Source organism: Pinus tabuliformis, chromosome 2_2, assembly GCF_031772625.1.
Source record: "Pinus tabuliformis cultivar Carrire ecotype Pingquan chromosome 2_2, CPIR1, whole genome shotgun sequence".
Classification (NCBI taxonomy): domain Eukaryota; kingdom Viridiplantae; phylum Streptophyta; class Pinopsida; order Pinales; family Pinaceae; genus Pinus; species Pinus tabuliformis.
In genome coordinates, this window is record NC_142300.1 from 1,236,969,085 (window position 1) to 1,236,985,250 (window position 16,166).

Genomic DNA, 16,166 nt, shown 5'->3' on the forward strand with positions numbered 1-16,166 from the left:
CACAATAATTTAAGTATTGAAATCCCAAAGTCTATTAAAATTTATATACATTATTCATCTAAATTTAAATCTCTAACTTAAAAAAAAAACACATACTCTTAATCATTAAACCCATAATTCCACTTTAATTATGATATTGATATTGTAATTTCCTTTCTATACCACTGGGTAGAAGTTACATCATGGGATGATTTTTCTGGACAAGTTTCCGAATCGTGAAAATGGCAGTTCTTAGTGATCGAATCTATAATATGATGTGAAAGATAGCTTTCTTAAAAGTGGGGTTGAGGATAAAATGTTAAACTTCAACCTTTCAATCAGTGGATTGTCCAATGGATGTGTGGACTAGAGTTTGTGTCAAAATTGACAACATGCTCTTTCTATAATTAATGCTTTCTTAGTCAAGCAGATACAAAATCTTATCTGATTAAGCTATTATTTAATCAAATATGCACTGACACTCATGGACCACTGACTGGTGGTGTGTGTGTATATATATAGATTTTATGATCAAGCACGCACTCACTGGGGCAACTTTTCAGGCCAACTGGACCCTGCTATTTCTCATTAGCCTTGCACTGGGGGACATTTTATATTGCTTTTAGTCTAATGGCAATCAAGAGTAATATCATTGTGCACTTGTACTTTGTATGGCTTGTAGCGTCAACTATGTTGTTGCAAACCACTGATGGGCATCCATGGAAGATCCCTCTCCTAATGCCATGTAGGAATCTCATGTTGTATTTCCACGATGTAATCTACAATGGCCACAACGCCATGAACACTACTTCTATGCTTGTGGGTGCTCCCCAGGGCTTTAACCTTACACTTCTTTCTAGAAAAGACAACCACTTTGGAGATCTGGCGGTGTTCGATGATCCCATCACTCTCGACAACGATTTCCACTCTCCTCTGGTGGGAAGAGCTCAGGGTTTCTATTTCTATGACATGAAGAACAGTTTCAGCACCTGGCTCGGATTCACGTTTGTCCTGAACTCAGCAGACTACAAAGGCACCATCACATTCGGTGGAGCAAACCCAATCCTTACTAAGTACAGAGAGATATATGTAGTAGGGGGTACCGGGGATTTCTTAATGGCAAGAGGAATCGCCTCCATTTCTACAGATGCATACGAGGGCGAAGTTTACTTCCTTCTCCATGTGAATATCACACTTTATGAGTGCTACTGATTCTATTTTCTATTATTCTCCTCCTCTCCATTTCTATGTTCAATTTAGTTGGTGTTTTCTCATTCCATTGAAACTCCGGAAGGTTGTAGCATGCACTAAAATAATGTAGTATACGGTAACATGTTTTTCTCAGCTTAATACTGTATTTAGATTTCAAATTTATTCAATTTCTATTGCACTTAGTGTTGTATTTAGTGTATTTTTAGTGTCTCAACCAATTCTCTTATGATATGGTATCTTATGGTAATGCGTTTGTTGCATCTCTGAAATATTGGATTTTCTTATGACATGGTATTTTATGGTTATGTGTTTGTTGTGTTTATGAAATATTGAATTCTTTGATAGAGTTATAAAAGATTGATCTCTGGTTGCTCTAATCAACTGCTCAAATCTCAAGTGAACAAGTGTTGTCTCATGGCTAGCCCCTGGAGTTTTATAGAGCCTTTTGAATTCAAATCTGACCGTTCCCCCCAATTCCAGGCCATCAATGCTTTCTTGGATGTAGATTATCCCAAATCTTGCCCTTAATTCGCGTCTTAAATGCCCGTCACCTGCTCCATTTAGCCTCAAATCAGACATCCCGTCATGAACAGTGACACCAATGGTCACATCCCAACCTACCTGCGTGACAGCGTAGCCCCTCGTGCGCAGGCGCGAACCTTGTGACACATTGATTCTGCGCGCACCTCACTCATCGCGCACCTCCCAAATAGACTCTTTTATGGTCTTGTGCTCTCTTTCAACTGCCTGGATCACTGAGGTTGTGCTTCCTACAGCTAGTCAGGTGGTCACACCACCTATGCGAGGCTTCAACTCGCCTTCTAGTATAGTCCGCGAAAAATCCCCAATTTCCCTCATGGCAGCCGGCGTTGTGCATTCTATCATATGTAGTGCGCTCCCCTGGTTACTGCGTTTGGTGAGATGTGGTCATAGCCATGGCATCAGAGTCATAAATTCTCGGCAACACTCTTCTAATTCAATGGTATGATCATCCGCACCTTCCCTTGTCATCCTTAGTTTATTGACGAGACATGCTTGCTTGATCTCGTTTTCTAGCCTCTTGACCTCGGCATCCATCAAAATTCTTTTTGTCCTCAATCGTACCCGGTCTTTTTCAAGTTCGTGAAGTCTAAGGTTCCCTCGCCGAATGGCTTCATGAATCCTTATGTATTCAACCTCGCGTAGCTGTGTGATTTCTTTGTCCTGGTCGTCACGCACTATCGCATTTGCGGGAGCTATTACGTGTGGATTCCTTTTTGCATTCTCTTTATAAGTTACAGTGTCTACTCTGTTTCACACCTTTGGAATTGTTTTTGTGGTCAGAGTTTTGCATATGGTCCTATAGGCCCATTGAACCGCTGGTACGCGTAGGTCCCAATTAGTCATCTCGCCTGATGAACCTTGTTCAGTACTTCACACACCCTATCGAATGCTTCTCCGTGGATAATTGGTAGCGTGCGTCGCCTTTACTGCTGTTGTGGTTTTTTCTGATTCTCTATTTTAGGAGTGGTGTGCACTTGTGCGGGTTGTACAGCATATGTCTGTACCCATCAGGAAAGTTGGGTGCGCAAGTTTTTCTGCCCCTATTGATTGGCTCTCATTTTGAGCTAGGGTTTTCCAAAACATAGGTGCATCATCCTTCTGCATCCGTGCCAGTCCTCAAAACTTCCTTGATGCGTACCCCACCATCATGCGGGCATTGCGCGCAGTGGCCACTTTAGAGGATTGAACTGCTGTTGTTCTAGTACTGCACTTTCAAATTTGTTCAAGAATTCATCCTCCACTGTCAACCCATCATATGTAGGCAGACCCCTTGCTTTTGTTTTCACGTAGCACAGTGATCTAAACATCATGTTGCAATTAAGAGTTGTTACTTTGTGTAGCAGATTCTGCCATCACTCTATCTCTTCGTCTGAATCTAAAGTGCAGGAGATTTTGTGCTCCCACGAAATCCTTCCATCTACAGTCGGGTTCACTGAATCCTCTTCTCACACGGCTATCTTGTAAATACAATCAAGATCGTCATCATTATCATCGTCATGCACCGGCTCAGTGTATCATGCTCCTTCGGCTGGATCTAGTGGTACTACTACGCATAGTGACTTTTTTTCAAAGATCATTTTGTGCTTCTTTAGATTTATGAATCTGTTCATATCTATGGCCCAGTCTATTCCTAGTAGCGTGGGATAGGGATTATGTCATCGACAATCTCTATTACTTCAAAGTCCGTCTACATGCTCGCACCTTCAATATCTACTATTACCCCTTGCAATATTCCCATGGGCAAGATCTTTTGTTGGTTTGCCATTCATAACTGAATAGGAGACCATTGTAGTGTGAGTCTGCTCATGTGTCAAATAGACTCTTTTATAGTCCCGCGCTCTCTTTCAGCTATTTGGAGTGTTGAGACTGTGCTTCCTACGGCTAGTCAGGTGGTCGCACCACCTGTGTGAGGCTTCAACTCACCTTCCAGTATAGTTTGTGGAAAATCCCCAATTGCCCTCGTGGCAACTAACGTCGCGCGTTCTATCGTATGTAGTGTGCTCCCCTGGTTACTGCATTTGGTGAGATGTGGTCGTAGCCATGGCATCAGAGTCATAAATTCTCAGTGACACTCTTCTAATTCAGTGGTATGATCATCCGCACCTTGCCTTGTCATCCTTGGTTTATCGACGAGACATGCTTGCTTGATCTCGTTTTCTAGCCTCTTGACCTCGGTGTCCATCAAAATGCTTTTCGTCCTCAATCATACTCGATCTTTTTTGAGTTCGCAAAGTCTAAGGTTCCCTCGCCAAATGGCTTCATGAATCCTTATGTATTCGACCTTGTGTAGCTGTGTGATTTCTTCGTCCTGGTCATCGCACACTGTCGCATCTGCGGAAGCTATTACGTGTGGATTCATTTGCATTCTCTTTAGAAGTTATGGTCTCTATTCTGTTCCGCCCCTTTGGAATTGTTTCTGTGGTCAGGGTTTTGCATATGGTAGTATAGGCCCATCGAACCACTAGTACGCACAGGTCCCAATCAATGCGTCTCACCTGGTGAACCTTGTTCATTACTTCACACACACTATCGAATGCTTCTCCGTGGATAATTGGTAGCATGTGTTGCCTTTCTTGATACTGCGGTTTGTTCTGATTCTCTATTCTGTGAGTGGTGTGCCTTGTGCGGGTTGTACAACATATGTCTGTACCCATCGGGAAAGGTGGGCGAGCAAGTTGTTCTACCCCTACTAACTGGCTCTCGTTCTGAGCTGAGGTTTTCCAAAGCATAGGCACATCATACTTTTGCATCTGTTCCAATCCTCAAAACTTCCTTGATGCGTACCCCACCATTGTATGGGAGTTGTGCACAGTGCCCACTTCAGAGCATCAAACCGTTATTGTTCTGGTACTGCACTTTCAAATTTGTTCAGGAATTCATCCACCATTGTCAACCCATCATATGTAGGCAGATCCCTTGCTTCTGTTTTCATGTAGCACAATGATCTAACCATCATGTTGCGATTAAGCATTGTTACTTCGTGCAGTCGACTCTGCCATCACTTTATCTCTTCGTCTGAATTTGAAGTGTAGCAGCTTCCGCACTCCCATGAAATCCTTCCATCTGCAGTCAGGTTCACCCAATCCTCTTCTCGCACAGTTATCTTGTAAATATAATCGAGATCATCATCACTATCATCGTCGTGCATCGGCTCAGTGTATCATGATCCTTTGGCTGGATCTAGCAGTACTACTACGTGTAGTGACTTTTTTTCAAAGATCATTTTGTGCTTCTTTATATTTATGACTCTGTTCATATTGGTGGCCCAGTGTATTCTGTTAGGTTCCTATACCAATAAGTGTCATTTTTCATGATTGACTGTGGAAATGCCAAATATGTCATCCTTTCCATGCTGCAAAGGTTCCATATTTCCAAGAGAATAAAAAATTTAAAAAATATATAAAGAGGGTATGCCCTAAAAGAAAAATCAAAGGGCAAAAAGAAGAATGAATTGGCCAAGAGAAAAATAAAAGAAATGAACCCCAATCAAAAGGCCAGGAAAGTGTGCTAGCTCAAATACCACTACTATTCCATTTGTGAAGAATTTCAAATCATGCAATCAGTAATTTTGTCACAGTTAAGGGAAGGCCAAATAACTTAATCTTGGCCTCTCTAGGTTTAAATTTCTTGTTTTAGAGATAGAGAATAAAAATATGTCCAAACTGTTTAATCTTGGCAGATCACTAGATAGCTAGAGAAACAAGGGTGCTCAACTACTTAATCTGAACCCCTGGAAGAGATAAGGATAGATTTAGATAGGAGGACAGCCAAAAGAAAAGAAGAAAATCAGGGTTTGCTAGTCCAAATGCACCCAAGAAGAAAGAAGAAAAAATGTTAGGCAAAGTAGGCAGGGTAGGCAGTTTTGATGTTGTAGAATGAGACTTGTGATAAATTTTGTCTCTCAAAGTGTTGAATTTACTCCCATCACAGGTACAAAACATATTCCCTTGGAGCGGCTCAAGCGAGGTTCCCCCAATCATTTACTAATTTCCCCAGAGATATTAAGATCTGCTTGATATCATTGTGTCGCTAATCGCATTCCATAACATTTGATATTTCTTGTATAAATTCTTTTTCCCTTTAAAGCCTAAGTTTCTTAACATTAAACTTGGTGCTTTCAGTCGAAATTCATATTAACTTTTAACTTTATTATATAAATCCCACTTTATTTTCCTCCCCGTATTAAAAATATAATAAAAATCCCCATATAAATATGTATCCCCGCCTTGGTTGAAATATAACCATAAGTATCTTCTTTGGGAATTACTAAGTTTATTTGAAACTTATTAAGAACCCTCCCCGCGTCCATTTGACCTCCTGCGATGTGATTTAAATCGCAAATCACAAATCGCAGTGTTGACCTACCACCTCTGTTTTTTTTCCCCGATGAAATTCCCCAATGCGATCGCATCGTCGCATTATCGCATATCGCATATATGTGAAGGCTCCAATCCCTTGTCCTTCGCCGACGCGATATTGTGATTGCTCGTCCGCCGTTCGATTAACCCCCGCACATCCAACGACATATATTGATATCACATATCGCAATCCCATATCACATCGCATTATCGTGCACATTTAAGCCTTCGTCCCTTACCATCCACTATGCGATCCCCCGATGCGATATCGCAATCGCATATCGCAAAATCACCTATCATATATAGATAAAGGCTCCTAACCCCTTGCCCTTCGCTGACGCGATATTGCGATTTCTCCTCAGCCGTCCGATCCGCCCTTGCATGATCCAACGGCCCTCATCCATCCATTTCATCCAACAATAATCGCTCCCATCCTTCAAATCAAGAATCTCCCGCCTAAAATCACTTTTGCCAATTAAAGGGGTAAAGAAGTTATTTTGTTATATTTTCACTCAGCGCTCGTGCGCGCTCCAGGTGCAAAGGAACCAAGATCGCATCTTCAGCCATTTCGACTGCCTCCGACCAGAAAAGCTCCAGACAACGAGCTCGCAGCCTCAACCGAAGTTGCCATTGTACAGTCCTCCTCCTCCTTTTGATACTGTTTGAGCCAGCGCCGAAAGACTTCCTAGCCCACAGAAAAAGAAACAAAGAGGTCATGATAGCAGTCCTATTCTACCATACAGTGGTAAGCAAGGGTGGTTCAGCAAAAAAGGGTATCAGAGGAACATTAAAGAGGATCCAAACAAGTCAAAGAGTATCATTGGAGAATTAAAAGCTAAATCAAATCAGAATTAATGAACATCAGAGCCGACTAAGAGGAGCAAATCAGAATTCAAGGGACAGTTATTACAGACAGTCGGCACAGACCTACAAAGGACACATATAAGCTAAACTCTGAAGGACCTGCCTCCAGCACAGCATAAGCTAGCTGTTTTTACCTTGCTTGTAAAGTACGTTAGGTTAAACTTAGATATTATCTCAGATCTTTTATGAGATATTGTTTGTACATATTTTGTTATATAAATACCTCCCCAAGCGATGTATTAAGGGTTGGTTGGTTGGTTGGTGAATATCATTATGGACTTGCGCTGTAAATTTAGAGAACATTTCTGAATAAAGATTGCTGGAATGCTTTGCTGATGAACTGGCTGGTTGTGGATTTGATGGCAGAAGAACATATTATAGAATTATCGTGTTACCTCATGGATCAATAAGTGTTTCCAACTCTTGTGTTATTATTTCTGTGTTTTTTATATCATCTAAGTATCATATTCTAAATTGCAGGAAAAAAGAATAGCCCAAAATTTACTTCGCTGTACTCTGTGCTCAATTTCTGTCATTTTTTATGTTTTCTTCAGGACTAGCATAGGCAAGAATTCTTTATTGCTCTTGTCTCCCTGGTTCTTGCACTCTGAATATAATTAAGGAATTCTTAGCTACTCCTTAGTAATATTCATTCATTTTCCCTCTGTTAGCATAATGAAAGATTCTTAATTGCCTTTCATTCCCTGACCTCATTTCATCTTAATTCCAGATTGTTCCATGTTTAGCTATCCTGCTCTATAGTTACCTCTTTACCAAAGAAATCACACCCAGCAGTTCACATTCATTGACTCCATTAACCCAATGGCCTGAACTTCTCACACTCTACAGACCTACTCTATTGAATGACACCATCCAAACAACAAACAAATATATGCACTTCATAACTAGCCTAACATAACAAAAAACAACGTTAAATCATAAAGAGAGAGCCCTCTCTGGTTCTAGATTGGCTAGAATCTACAATCCAAAGATTGGTCTGTGGTTACCTCGGCCATATTCCATTTGAGGAGCTTAGGGAACAACCTGAGTGATAACATATTCCTGGGAGCGTGGGATAGGGATTATTGTCATTGACAATCTCTACTACTTCAAAATCCGCTTGTGCACTCGCACCTTCAATATCTACTATTACCCCTTGCAATCTTCCCATGGACAAGATCTTATGTTGGTTCGCCATTCATAACTGAACATGAGACCACTGTAGCGTGAGTCTACCCATGCATTCCCATGTTTGTTTTGGCAGTACATTTGTGTCCAATTCGAGATCCAGGATTACCTGATCCATTTCATATTCACTAATTTGCACAGTCAACCTCATCTCCCTTCCTGTGTGCAATGCATGCTTCCCAAGTTTCCGAACCTTGTGCAGTTCTCCCGACCCTGCGCACCTAGTGATAAGTTCTTGTGGTCCTTTTACTGCCTTGCTATCGCGTAGTAGTTTCATGCATGTCTCTAGAAAGGTATTGAGCACTGAAGGATCCATCCCTGGTTCTATTTGATCCTTACTACCTGAAGTGGAGGCCTCCGTGAAGCTCTTCTTAGCTTCCATGAATGTCTCCTTCACGTGTTCTAAATCAAATCCAGGTTCCTTTGTAGGAGACTTGTGAACCCACACACTTTCTTCTGACTATTTCCCTTTATCATTGCCAATGGTCATATCACTCCCGAAAATCATGTTTACATTCGGGTCTTCTTCGCATGGTTCAAACCTCATCATCCGCAAATTCTGAGTCGGAGGGGGCTGAAGTACCCATTTTTCATGCAGTCTCGCTACCAATGTAGGGCAGTCTTCTGCCTCATGATCAAACTGAGTATATTACAAACATGATGTCCTTGTCGAGTTTGTACAATTGCAAGCATAGTGTCCTGGCCCTTCCTGTTTCCATTCTGCCTCGACCTCGACCGCGCCCCTAAAATCCAGCGTGTGCCATTCTTGTATTTGGGTCGAGGGCTCACGTTTCTATTTGCACCCTATAAGCAAGAGTCTGATCCATCATTAGTTCATAGCTTCTGCAGGTGAATTCATCATGGCCTACCGACCTGTAGAAATTACAAAACAATTGATGGGACGTTTACATATACTTCTGTAATAGATGACAATTGTCTGTAGTGTGCTTTCCTCCTATCTGATAGATCACGCACCATAATGCAGGAACTGCACTTGGTCCTGCCTGTGCCTCAGGTCTTAATGGCATCGGCCCTCCTCCTACCAAGTAATTTGTGAACACTGGACAGTGGTCCTTGTCATGGCCCTGGCCTTTGCATTTTATGCACCATACCTCCTTGTGTACCTCTGGCCAAGGTGTCCTGTCTTGTTTCAAACTCTGCATCTCCAGACACATATTTTGCAGTTGCGCATGGATTTTTTGGACTCCCAGACCAAGGTCTTGTATAGGGGTCTCATGCAATCTCATCACCATCTCCAAAGCTTCGGCCTGGGTGAAAAGTTTTTGCTATGACAACACCATCCTTAAGTGCGGTGTTAGTGATGCTACAAACCATGTGCGGTGTTGTCCATCTATCAATGTCATGTTGGCTTCACAAATCATACCCTTCAGTCTTTGGTTCAAATCCCATGGGGTCTCGCTCGAGAGCATCACAATCTCCTTAAACTCAATGATTGATTGTGTTTCCGACTTTGGCCTCTTAAATTCCCTGTTCAACACGGTATGGATTTCTGCGATTCCTATGTTTGGATGGTCATTAGAATGCCTGACATGCCATGTTAATGCACGATCCTACAACGCACTTACCAGTGTAGCCTTTTTGATATTGTCATCCACGACTCCTTGTGCTTCCCATACTCCTCTTACCACAAAAAAGAATTGTTCTGGATCTTCATTCCCTACTCCTCTAAGTACTAGTAGTTTGATTGCACTCGCCATACTGAACTATAGTGGTGGCGGAGGTGGAGTGGGGGGGAATGGAGGTGAGGAGGGTGAGACAGGTGGCGGTGTAGGTGGAGGTGGTAAGCATGGAATTCACTGCCTTATGAGACTGACTACGCTTTTCGGAGAAACTTTCGTGAGCTCCTCCTCGCTTTCCTACGAGGGGGAAATTAAGGGACTGGTTTCTAATTCTTCACTACTTCGCTTCTATAGATCTTCCCACTTCGCATAGTCCAAATATTAATTTATTCGCATAACCCACTTTTCACACAATAGCATCTTAATCCAAGTGTTCAAAGATTTAATATACTTACCTCGCAGTCCCTTGAGGAAACGTCACTCAACCTCACTGTAGTTGATGGTCGTGTCTACTACGAACTTAGAGATAAATCCTCCTATAATTTGGTCGAGCCAATGGTCCACAACTCGCGCAATATTATCTACTGACGCTTCTAGTCTACGCACTAATTCCGGAGTCCATACAATTGGTTTGTCGAGCCTACACCTTCCCTGACTATCTGCTAGCTTTGCAATCCACTCATACAGCTCAAAAGGAAAGGATGCAAAGAAATTTTCATGGATTTCCGCATATAAGTAGCGCTCCAACCACTGTTCCTTAGATACTCATGGATTTCTATTTTCCTGCGCCACGAACTCGTGAATCTTCTTGTCCAACCACCCTTCAATTTCTTTCTTTGTTGGATTCTAGTGGCACGACATCAGGCGTCCCTTATACAGATCCTGGTTTCGGAAACAGAACCATTTGTTGGCTTGTAGGGGCCTGACCCAGGTTTAGAGGTGATTTATCCAAGCAAATCCCAATACTAATAGCCCTTTCGGCAACAGTTCGTGGAGTGCGGACTAAGGTCTCACTCAAAGTAGTATGGGAGGGTGCTAGAACCAGGTTTCCGCACACTGGGGATGTTTGATGAGCTTCTAGTGGTCCATGGTTTGACCCTGTGCACACATCGCTACGCGCATCTATTAGTCCCTCGCAACCTGTGATGCTGCCTTCACGCAGCCCTACATGGGGCGCGATCTGTATTATACCCAAGTTCCTTAGTATTTAACCTGTTATTACTCGATTACTAAACTTATTTGTGTAAGACTAGTGATAATTAATAGTATATCTAGCAATCATATAAGTGCACTCGATAAACAAAACAATATAAATGAATAGAATGCAATACACAAGAAGATGCACAGAATTTGGAATCAACTTCTCTTTATTATTCTTCGTTCACGGTTACAAACTCGACACCTCCCTGTGCACTCAGCTGTATGGGTCTGCGCACTTAGTTGTAGACTCTACTAGGCCTTTACGCACTTAGCTGCAAAGCCTCTTCCTACTACTACAACCCAATACACTTAGATTCTCACTCTATGCTCTATCTCTTCTCCCTTCATCTGCTCACTTCCTGGCTCTCTTTACAACTTAGAGCCTTGCTCTATTTATACAATCCCATGGTCCACGGACCATGGGTAGGCCGACATGACATTACATTACATTACAAAACTTAGGGTGGACAACCCTATGACTCAACCTATACTTCACGCTCTGCACCCGCAATTCGTGGAGTGTTACAATACATTTGACCAAAACCTGGGCTTTGAGGCCTAAAACATGTTGCGGGGGGATCTGATGCCCAACAAACATCATCTGAGTTTTGTTGACGTGTTTCAAACCATTGAGTGTGGTTCATTGTCAGGACCAAAAGTTTCTCAATGATTCAATTATGGACCACAAAATCCTAAATTCAAAAATTCATATTTGTTTAAGTTGACAAATTTAACATCAATCATGAAGAAACTTTCACTATACTAGCCTAGATCTATCTTAACTCCAGATCTACCAAGCTCAAAGAGGGGTGAAATCTCTTTTCACTTTAAAAGAGGTTTTCGTCTCAAGAAATTTGATCCCTCTCTACACTTGGTAGATCTCGAGTTAAGATGAATCCAGGTTGATGTATCGAAAAGATGAAATTGGTCTTATCCTTAACCAATTAATCACATCATAATCACATCTATATCGGTGATTACATCTTAAAACTTAAAATAATTTAGAGTTCTAAATTAATATTTAAATATTAAATTTATGATGTTTTAAAGTTATTAATTTAGATTTAATTTTTAGGACTTTTTTTTTGGGATAGACTATTGTTCATATTTATGATATCAACTCATTGAAATTTTTATCTCCATGAAATGTGAACAAAAATTAAACATGCATGAATTATTAGAATATACAACAAGACATGCAATCCATTCATCACATCACACTTGGTTTTATTAAAGAAGATAGCCTCATCCCTGAACTTGCCAATAGACTAAAACACACTCTTTGTTTAAAAGAATATATGGAAAAAACTACCATGGAAAATATGAGTGTCTAGTTGGGATATGACTAACTTATGTCACCACTTACCGCCACATATATAGATATATATAACTAGAAATTTCACCAAAAAGTGCAAAGGAATGTCAAAAGCTAAAAAAGCCAAGCATTTTGTTTTCTACTATCCATGTTTGTGGTTGTCTTCCATTTCGTCTTAACTTCACTGTTTTTTTCTCTCCTCCGTTTGTGGTTCTAGCGTATTTAGTCTCAACTTTGTTGTCTTTATCTTTCTCTGCGTGGAGGGTGAGGAACAAGTAAAGCATAAACTCAAAGATATTATGAAGAAAATAAGCATAGGTGTAAGGATCGATCCCTGATGTGCAAGTGCCAAATCATCTTAAGTTTGGCCCACTCGATTGGTTGTTCTGGGGGATATTGTAGGGCTCTTTCACTGGTGAAAATTCATTGGATTTTGGGTGTTTATTCACGGTATATCATTTGGTTCCCTAAAATTGGTTGAAACATTTCCAATTGGGAAGTTTTTTGCGACCCCTACATTGAGAGGGATTTGATCTACATACATCTAATTGGGCATGGGAAGGATATGAAGAGGGGTAAAATGTAGTAGTCATGGTTAGGCTCATCTCTCCATTTATTTTGACTTGGTCGTTTCCATTTATTTGTATGCAAAAACATACACCACAAAATGAAAAATAAAAAAATTGAAAGAGTAAGGGGATTGATTCAACCATTAAAAAAAATTCAAACATCTAACTTAAGAGATCCTCTCGACTTTCTCAATGCAGCTCCTGAAGCACATCCATATCCAAGCAACTTGACATTTTAGCATGCCTTGCACGGGTGTATTTCATATAAAATAAACTTACACTAGGTGTGACACTTGTGGCTTATGCCATAAAATCTTTATTTGCTCCCAACTGACATAGAGTTACATTTTCCAAGTGCAATTTATCTATTTTCCACTGATTCATCACACTTGTCTCAAGCCATAAAAATTTTATTTGTTCCCAATTAACATAGGGTACATCGTGCCACTATAATTGATCTATAATTTAGTGATGATTATCAGAAAAACTTCTTACTCCAGGCATCAAAAGAGAAATTATATTTTTCTGAAAAGAAAAAACATACCAAACTCTTTCTACTTTATCTACCTGTTGACCATGGTAAGCATTTCCATGTCATTTTGGTCATCACCTCTGTCTCCCTCTATGCACTCTTCACGACATGCTGCTCCTTTAGTAGCTTCATTTCCTTGGCTCTGCTTACCAATGAAAACATTATTTTTGGTCGATTTTTCCTGGTGTCCATTACCCTTAACCTCATTTTCTTGTGCTTCATCCATTATAATATTGATTTCCTTTTTATCCAAGTCTATTCCTTTATGCCCTCCTTGCTACCTTCTATAGAGGGCTTATTATAAATTCATTGGATTTTGGGTGTTTATTCACAGTATATCATTTGGTTCCCTAAAATTGGTTGAAACATTTCCAATTGGGAAGTTTTTTGCGACCCCTATGTTGAGGGGGATCTGATCTACATACATCTAATTGGGCATGGGAAGGATATGAAGAGTGGTACAAAGTAGTAGCCATGGTTAGGCTCATCTCTCCATTTATTTTGACTTGGTCATTTCCATTTATTTTGATGCACAAACATACACCAAAAAATGAAAAACAAAAAAATTGAAAGACTAAGGGGATTGATTCAACCATTAAAAAAAATTCAAACATCTAACTTAAGAGATCCTCTCAACTTTCTCAATGCAGCTCCTGAAGCACATCCATATACGGGCAACTTGACATTTTAGCATGCCTTGCATGGGTGTATTTCATATAAAATAAACTTACACTAGGTGTGACACCTGTGGCTTATGCCATAAAATCTTTATTTTCTCCCAATTGACATAGAGTTACATTTTCCAAGTGAAATTGATCTATTTTCCACTGATTCATCACACTCGTCTCAAGCCATAAAATTTTTATTTGTTCCCAACTAACATAGGGTACATCGTGCCACTATAATTGATCTATAATTTAGTGATGATTATCAGAAAAACTTCTCACTCCGGGCATCAAAAGAGAAATTATATTTTTTTGAAAAGGAAAAACAAACCAAACTCTTTCTACTTTATCTACTCGTTGACCATGGTAAGCATTTCCATGTCATTTTGGTCATCACCTCTGTCTCCCTCTATGCACTCTTCACGACATCCTGCTTCTTCATTAGCTTCATTTCCTTAGCTCTACTTACCAATGAAAACATTATTTTTGGTCGATTCTTCCTGGTGTCCATTATCCTTACCATCATTTTCTTGTGCTTCATCCATTATAAGATTGATTTCCTTTTTCTCCAAGTCTATTCCATTTTTTACCTCCTCGCTACCTTCTATAGAGGGCTTATTAATACCCTTAGTGGATTCTGAAACCCCAATAGATTAGTCATAATTAATATTGCTTCAACAAACATAAACATCTACAACTCATTTTCATATAGTGAGTCGAGACTTGTGTCTAATTGGAACCACCTCACAGAACACATTATACCATAGAAAAGATCCAATACTAAATAAAGAAACAAAGACTACATGAAAATTGAACAAGATTAATGAGCTAAAAAAGGAATTCACTAGAGTTTCATGCTCATTGTCGTTTTCTCAACCCAAATGGTAAATTTCAAAGGGTGTGAGGAAGTTTGCAACTATGCAACAATAGTGGTTTCCTTGACCCAAATGATAAATTTCAAGATTGAGAAGGGTGCAATGGTGGAAGAAAATTTAACCCTAAAAGAAGTCCATGTTATGCAGTGCAACTCGAGGTTGCTATGTGGTTCCCAAGAAAAACTCATATTGAAATGTTATTAAAGAAAACAACAAAATGATAATCCTACCTTTCTCATCCTCATTGGCATCTTCTATGAGAATTTCTTTCTCTTCTTTGGCCTTGACACTTGCTCATTCAAATCTTGAAATGGCTCTACGACTTTCTCTTCGACTTTCAGAGTTTTAATGATGGGTGATGGCTTAGACTCTTCTTTCTCAAGAGGATCGGACTTTGCCTTCGGTGGTGTTGAACTCATGGACTTGACTCAGCTCTTGGGAGATTGTTGGTAGCCTTGGACGTTGTTTTTTTTTGGCTTTCCTCCCGACATTCTTCTTCACAATGCTTAGAGGAATTGCTGCAAGAAAATGATGCAGTGGAGATTGAAACCCAAACCTCCTGGAGCTTAAGAGGAAAAATTAAAAAAATCCAAGGTGAAGAAAGGAAGGGGCATGCTTTTGTATATCAATAATTCTATAAAGGGAGAAGGTAATGAAATGAATCGACATCGATGAAGCTTTCTAAGGGAGAAGTTGAGGTTGTGCAACATCACTTGTAGTGGAAGCCTGCTGTGTAGAAATTTTGAATAATTTAACGCATATTCACAGAGATTATCCTGATCATACAATTATAAGCAAAACATGTATAATACATAATCTCCTCTACGTTGATCATCAATTTACAGAAGCAGAAACATTCACAGGCGCACATAGAAGCATCAATCAAACTCATTAACACAGTATGTATCCTGGGGAAAGCATCTCGCCAAAAACCCCAACTATCTGTATATTATATTGATTGAATCATGTAACATTACAAAGTACAATGCTTATCACAAGAAATCCAGTACCAGCTCCACCTGTTACACACAATACAGCTCAGATTTGATCTCCAAATCTATTCCACTGCTTGCCTGCCTCCACAGCTCAATACCTGCTCAAGAATGAATGAGAATGGTTTACCAAACTCGTATTTAACTTCCAAAGAGTCACTCACACTGGGAAAGACGTGAGCAGAGGCTACAATACTTGGTATTGGCCAATTCATTGGCATACTCAATCCATTTGATTGTGCAAATCATCATGCACAACTATAGTCACAACTGATAGCAATCTGATCCTCTAAC

The 16,166-nt window shown here is 40.2% G+C and overlaps 1 protein-coding gene across 1 annotated transcript; it reads left to right on the top strand.

The window, feature by feature from the left end:
- Positions 1 to 540: 540 nt before the first annotated feature.
- Positions 541 to 1,440, top strand: LOC149197959 (dirigent protein-like). The gene has a single exon (XM_089404023.1). It carries the CDS (start codon positions 610 to 612, stop codon positions 1,189 to 1,191), a length of 582 nt encoding a protein of 193 aa, XP_089260149.1. The 5' UTR covers positions 541 to 609; the 3' UTR covers positions 1,192 to 1,440.
- Positions 1,441 to 16,166: the final 14,726 nt, after the last annotated feature.

What these genes read in the sequence shown, in the direction of transcription:
- LOC149197959 (XM_089404023.1), top strand. Translation starts at nt 610, where the DNA reads ATGGCAATCAAGAGTAATATCATTGTGCACTTGTACTTTGTATGGCTT.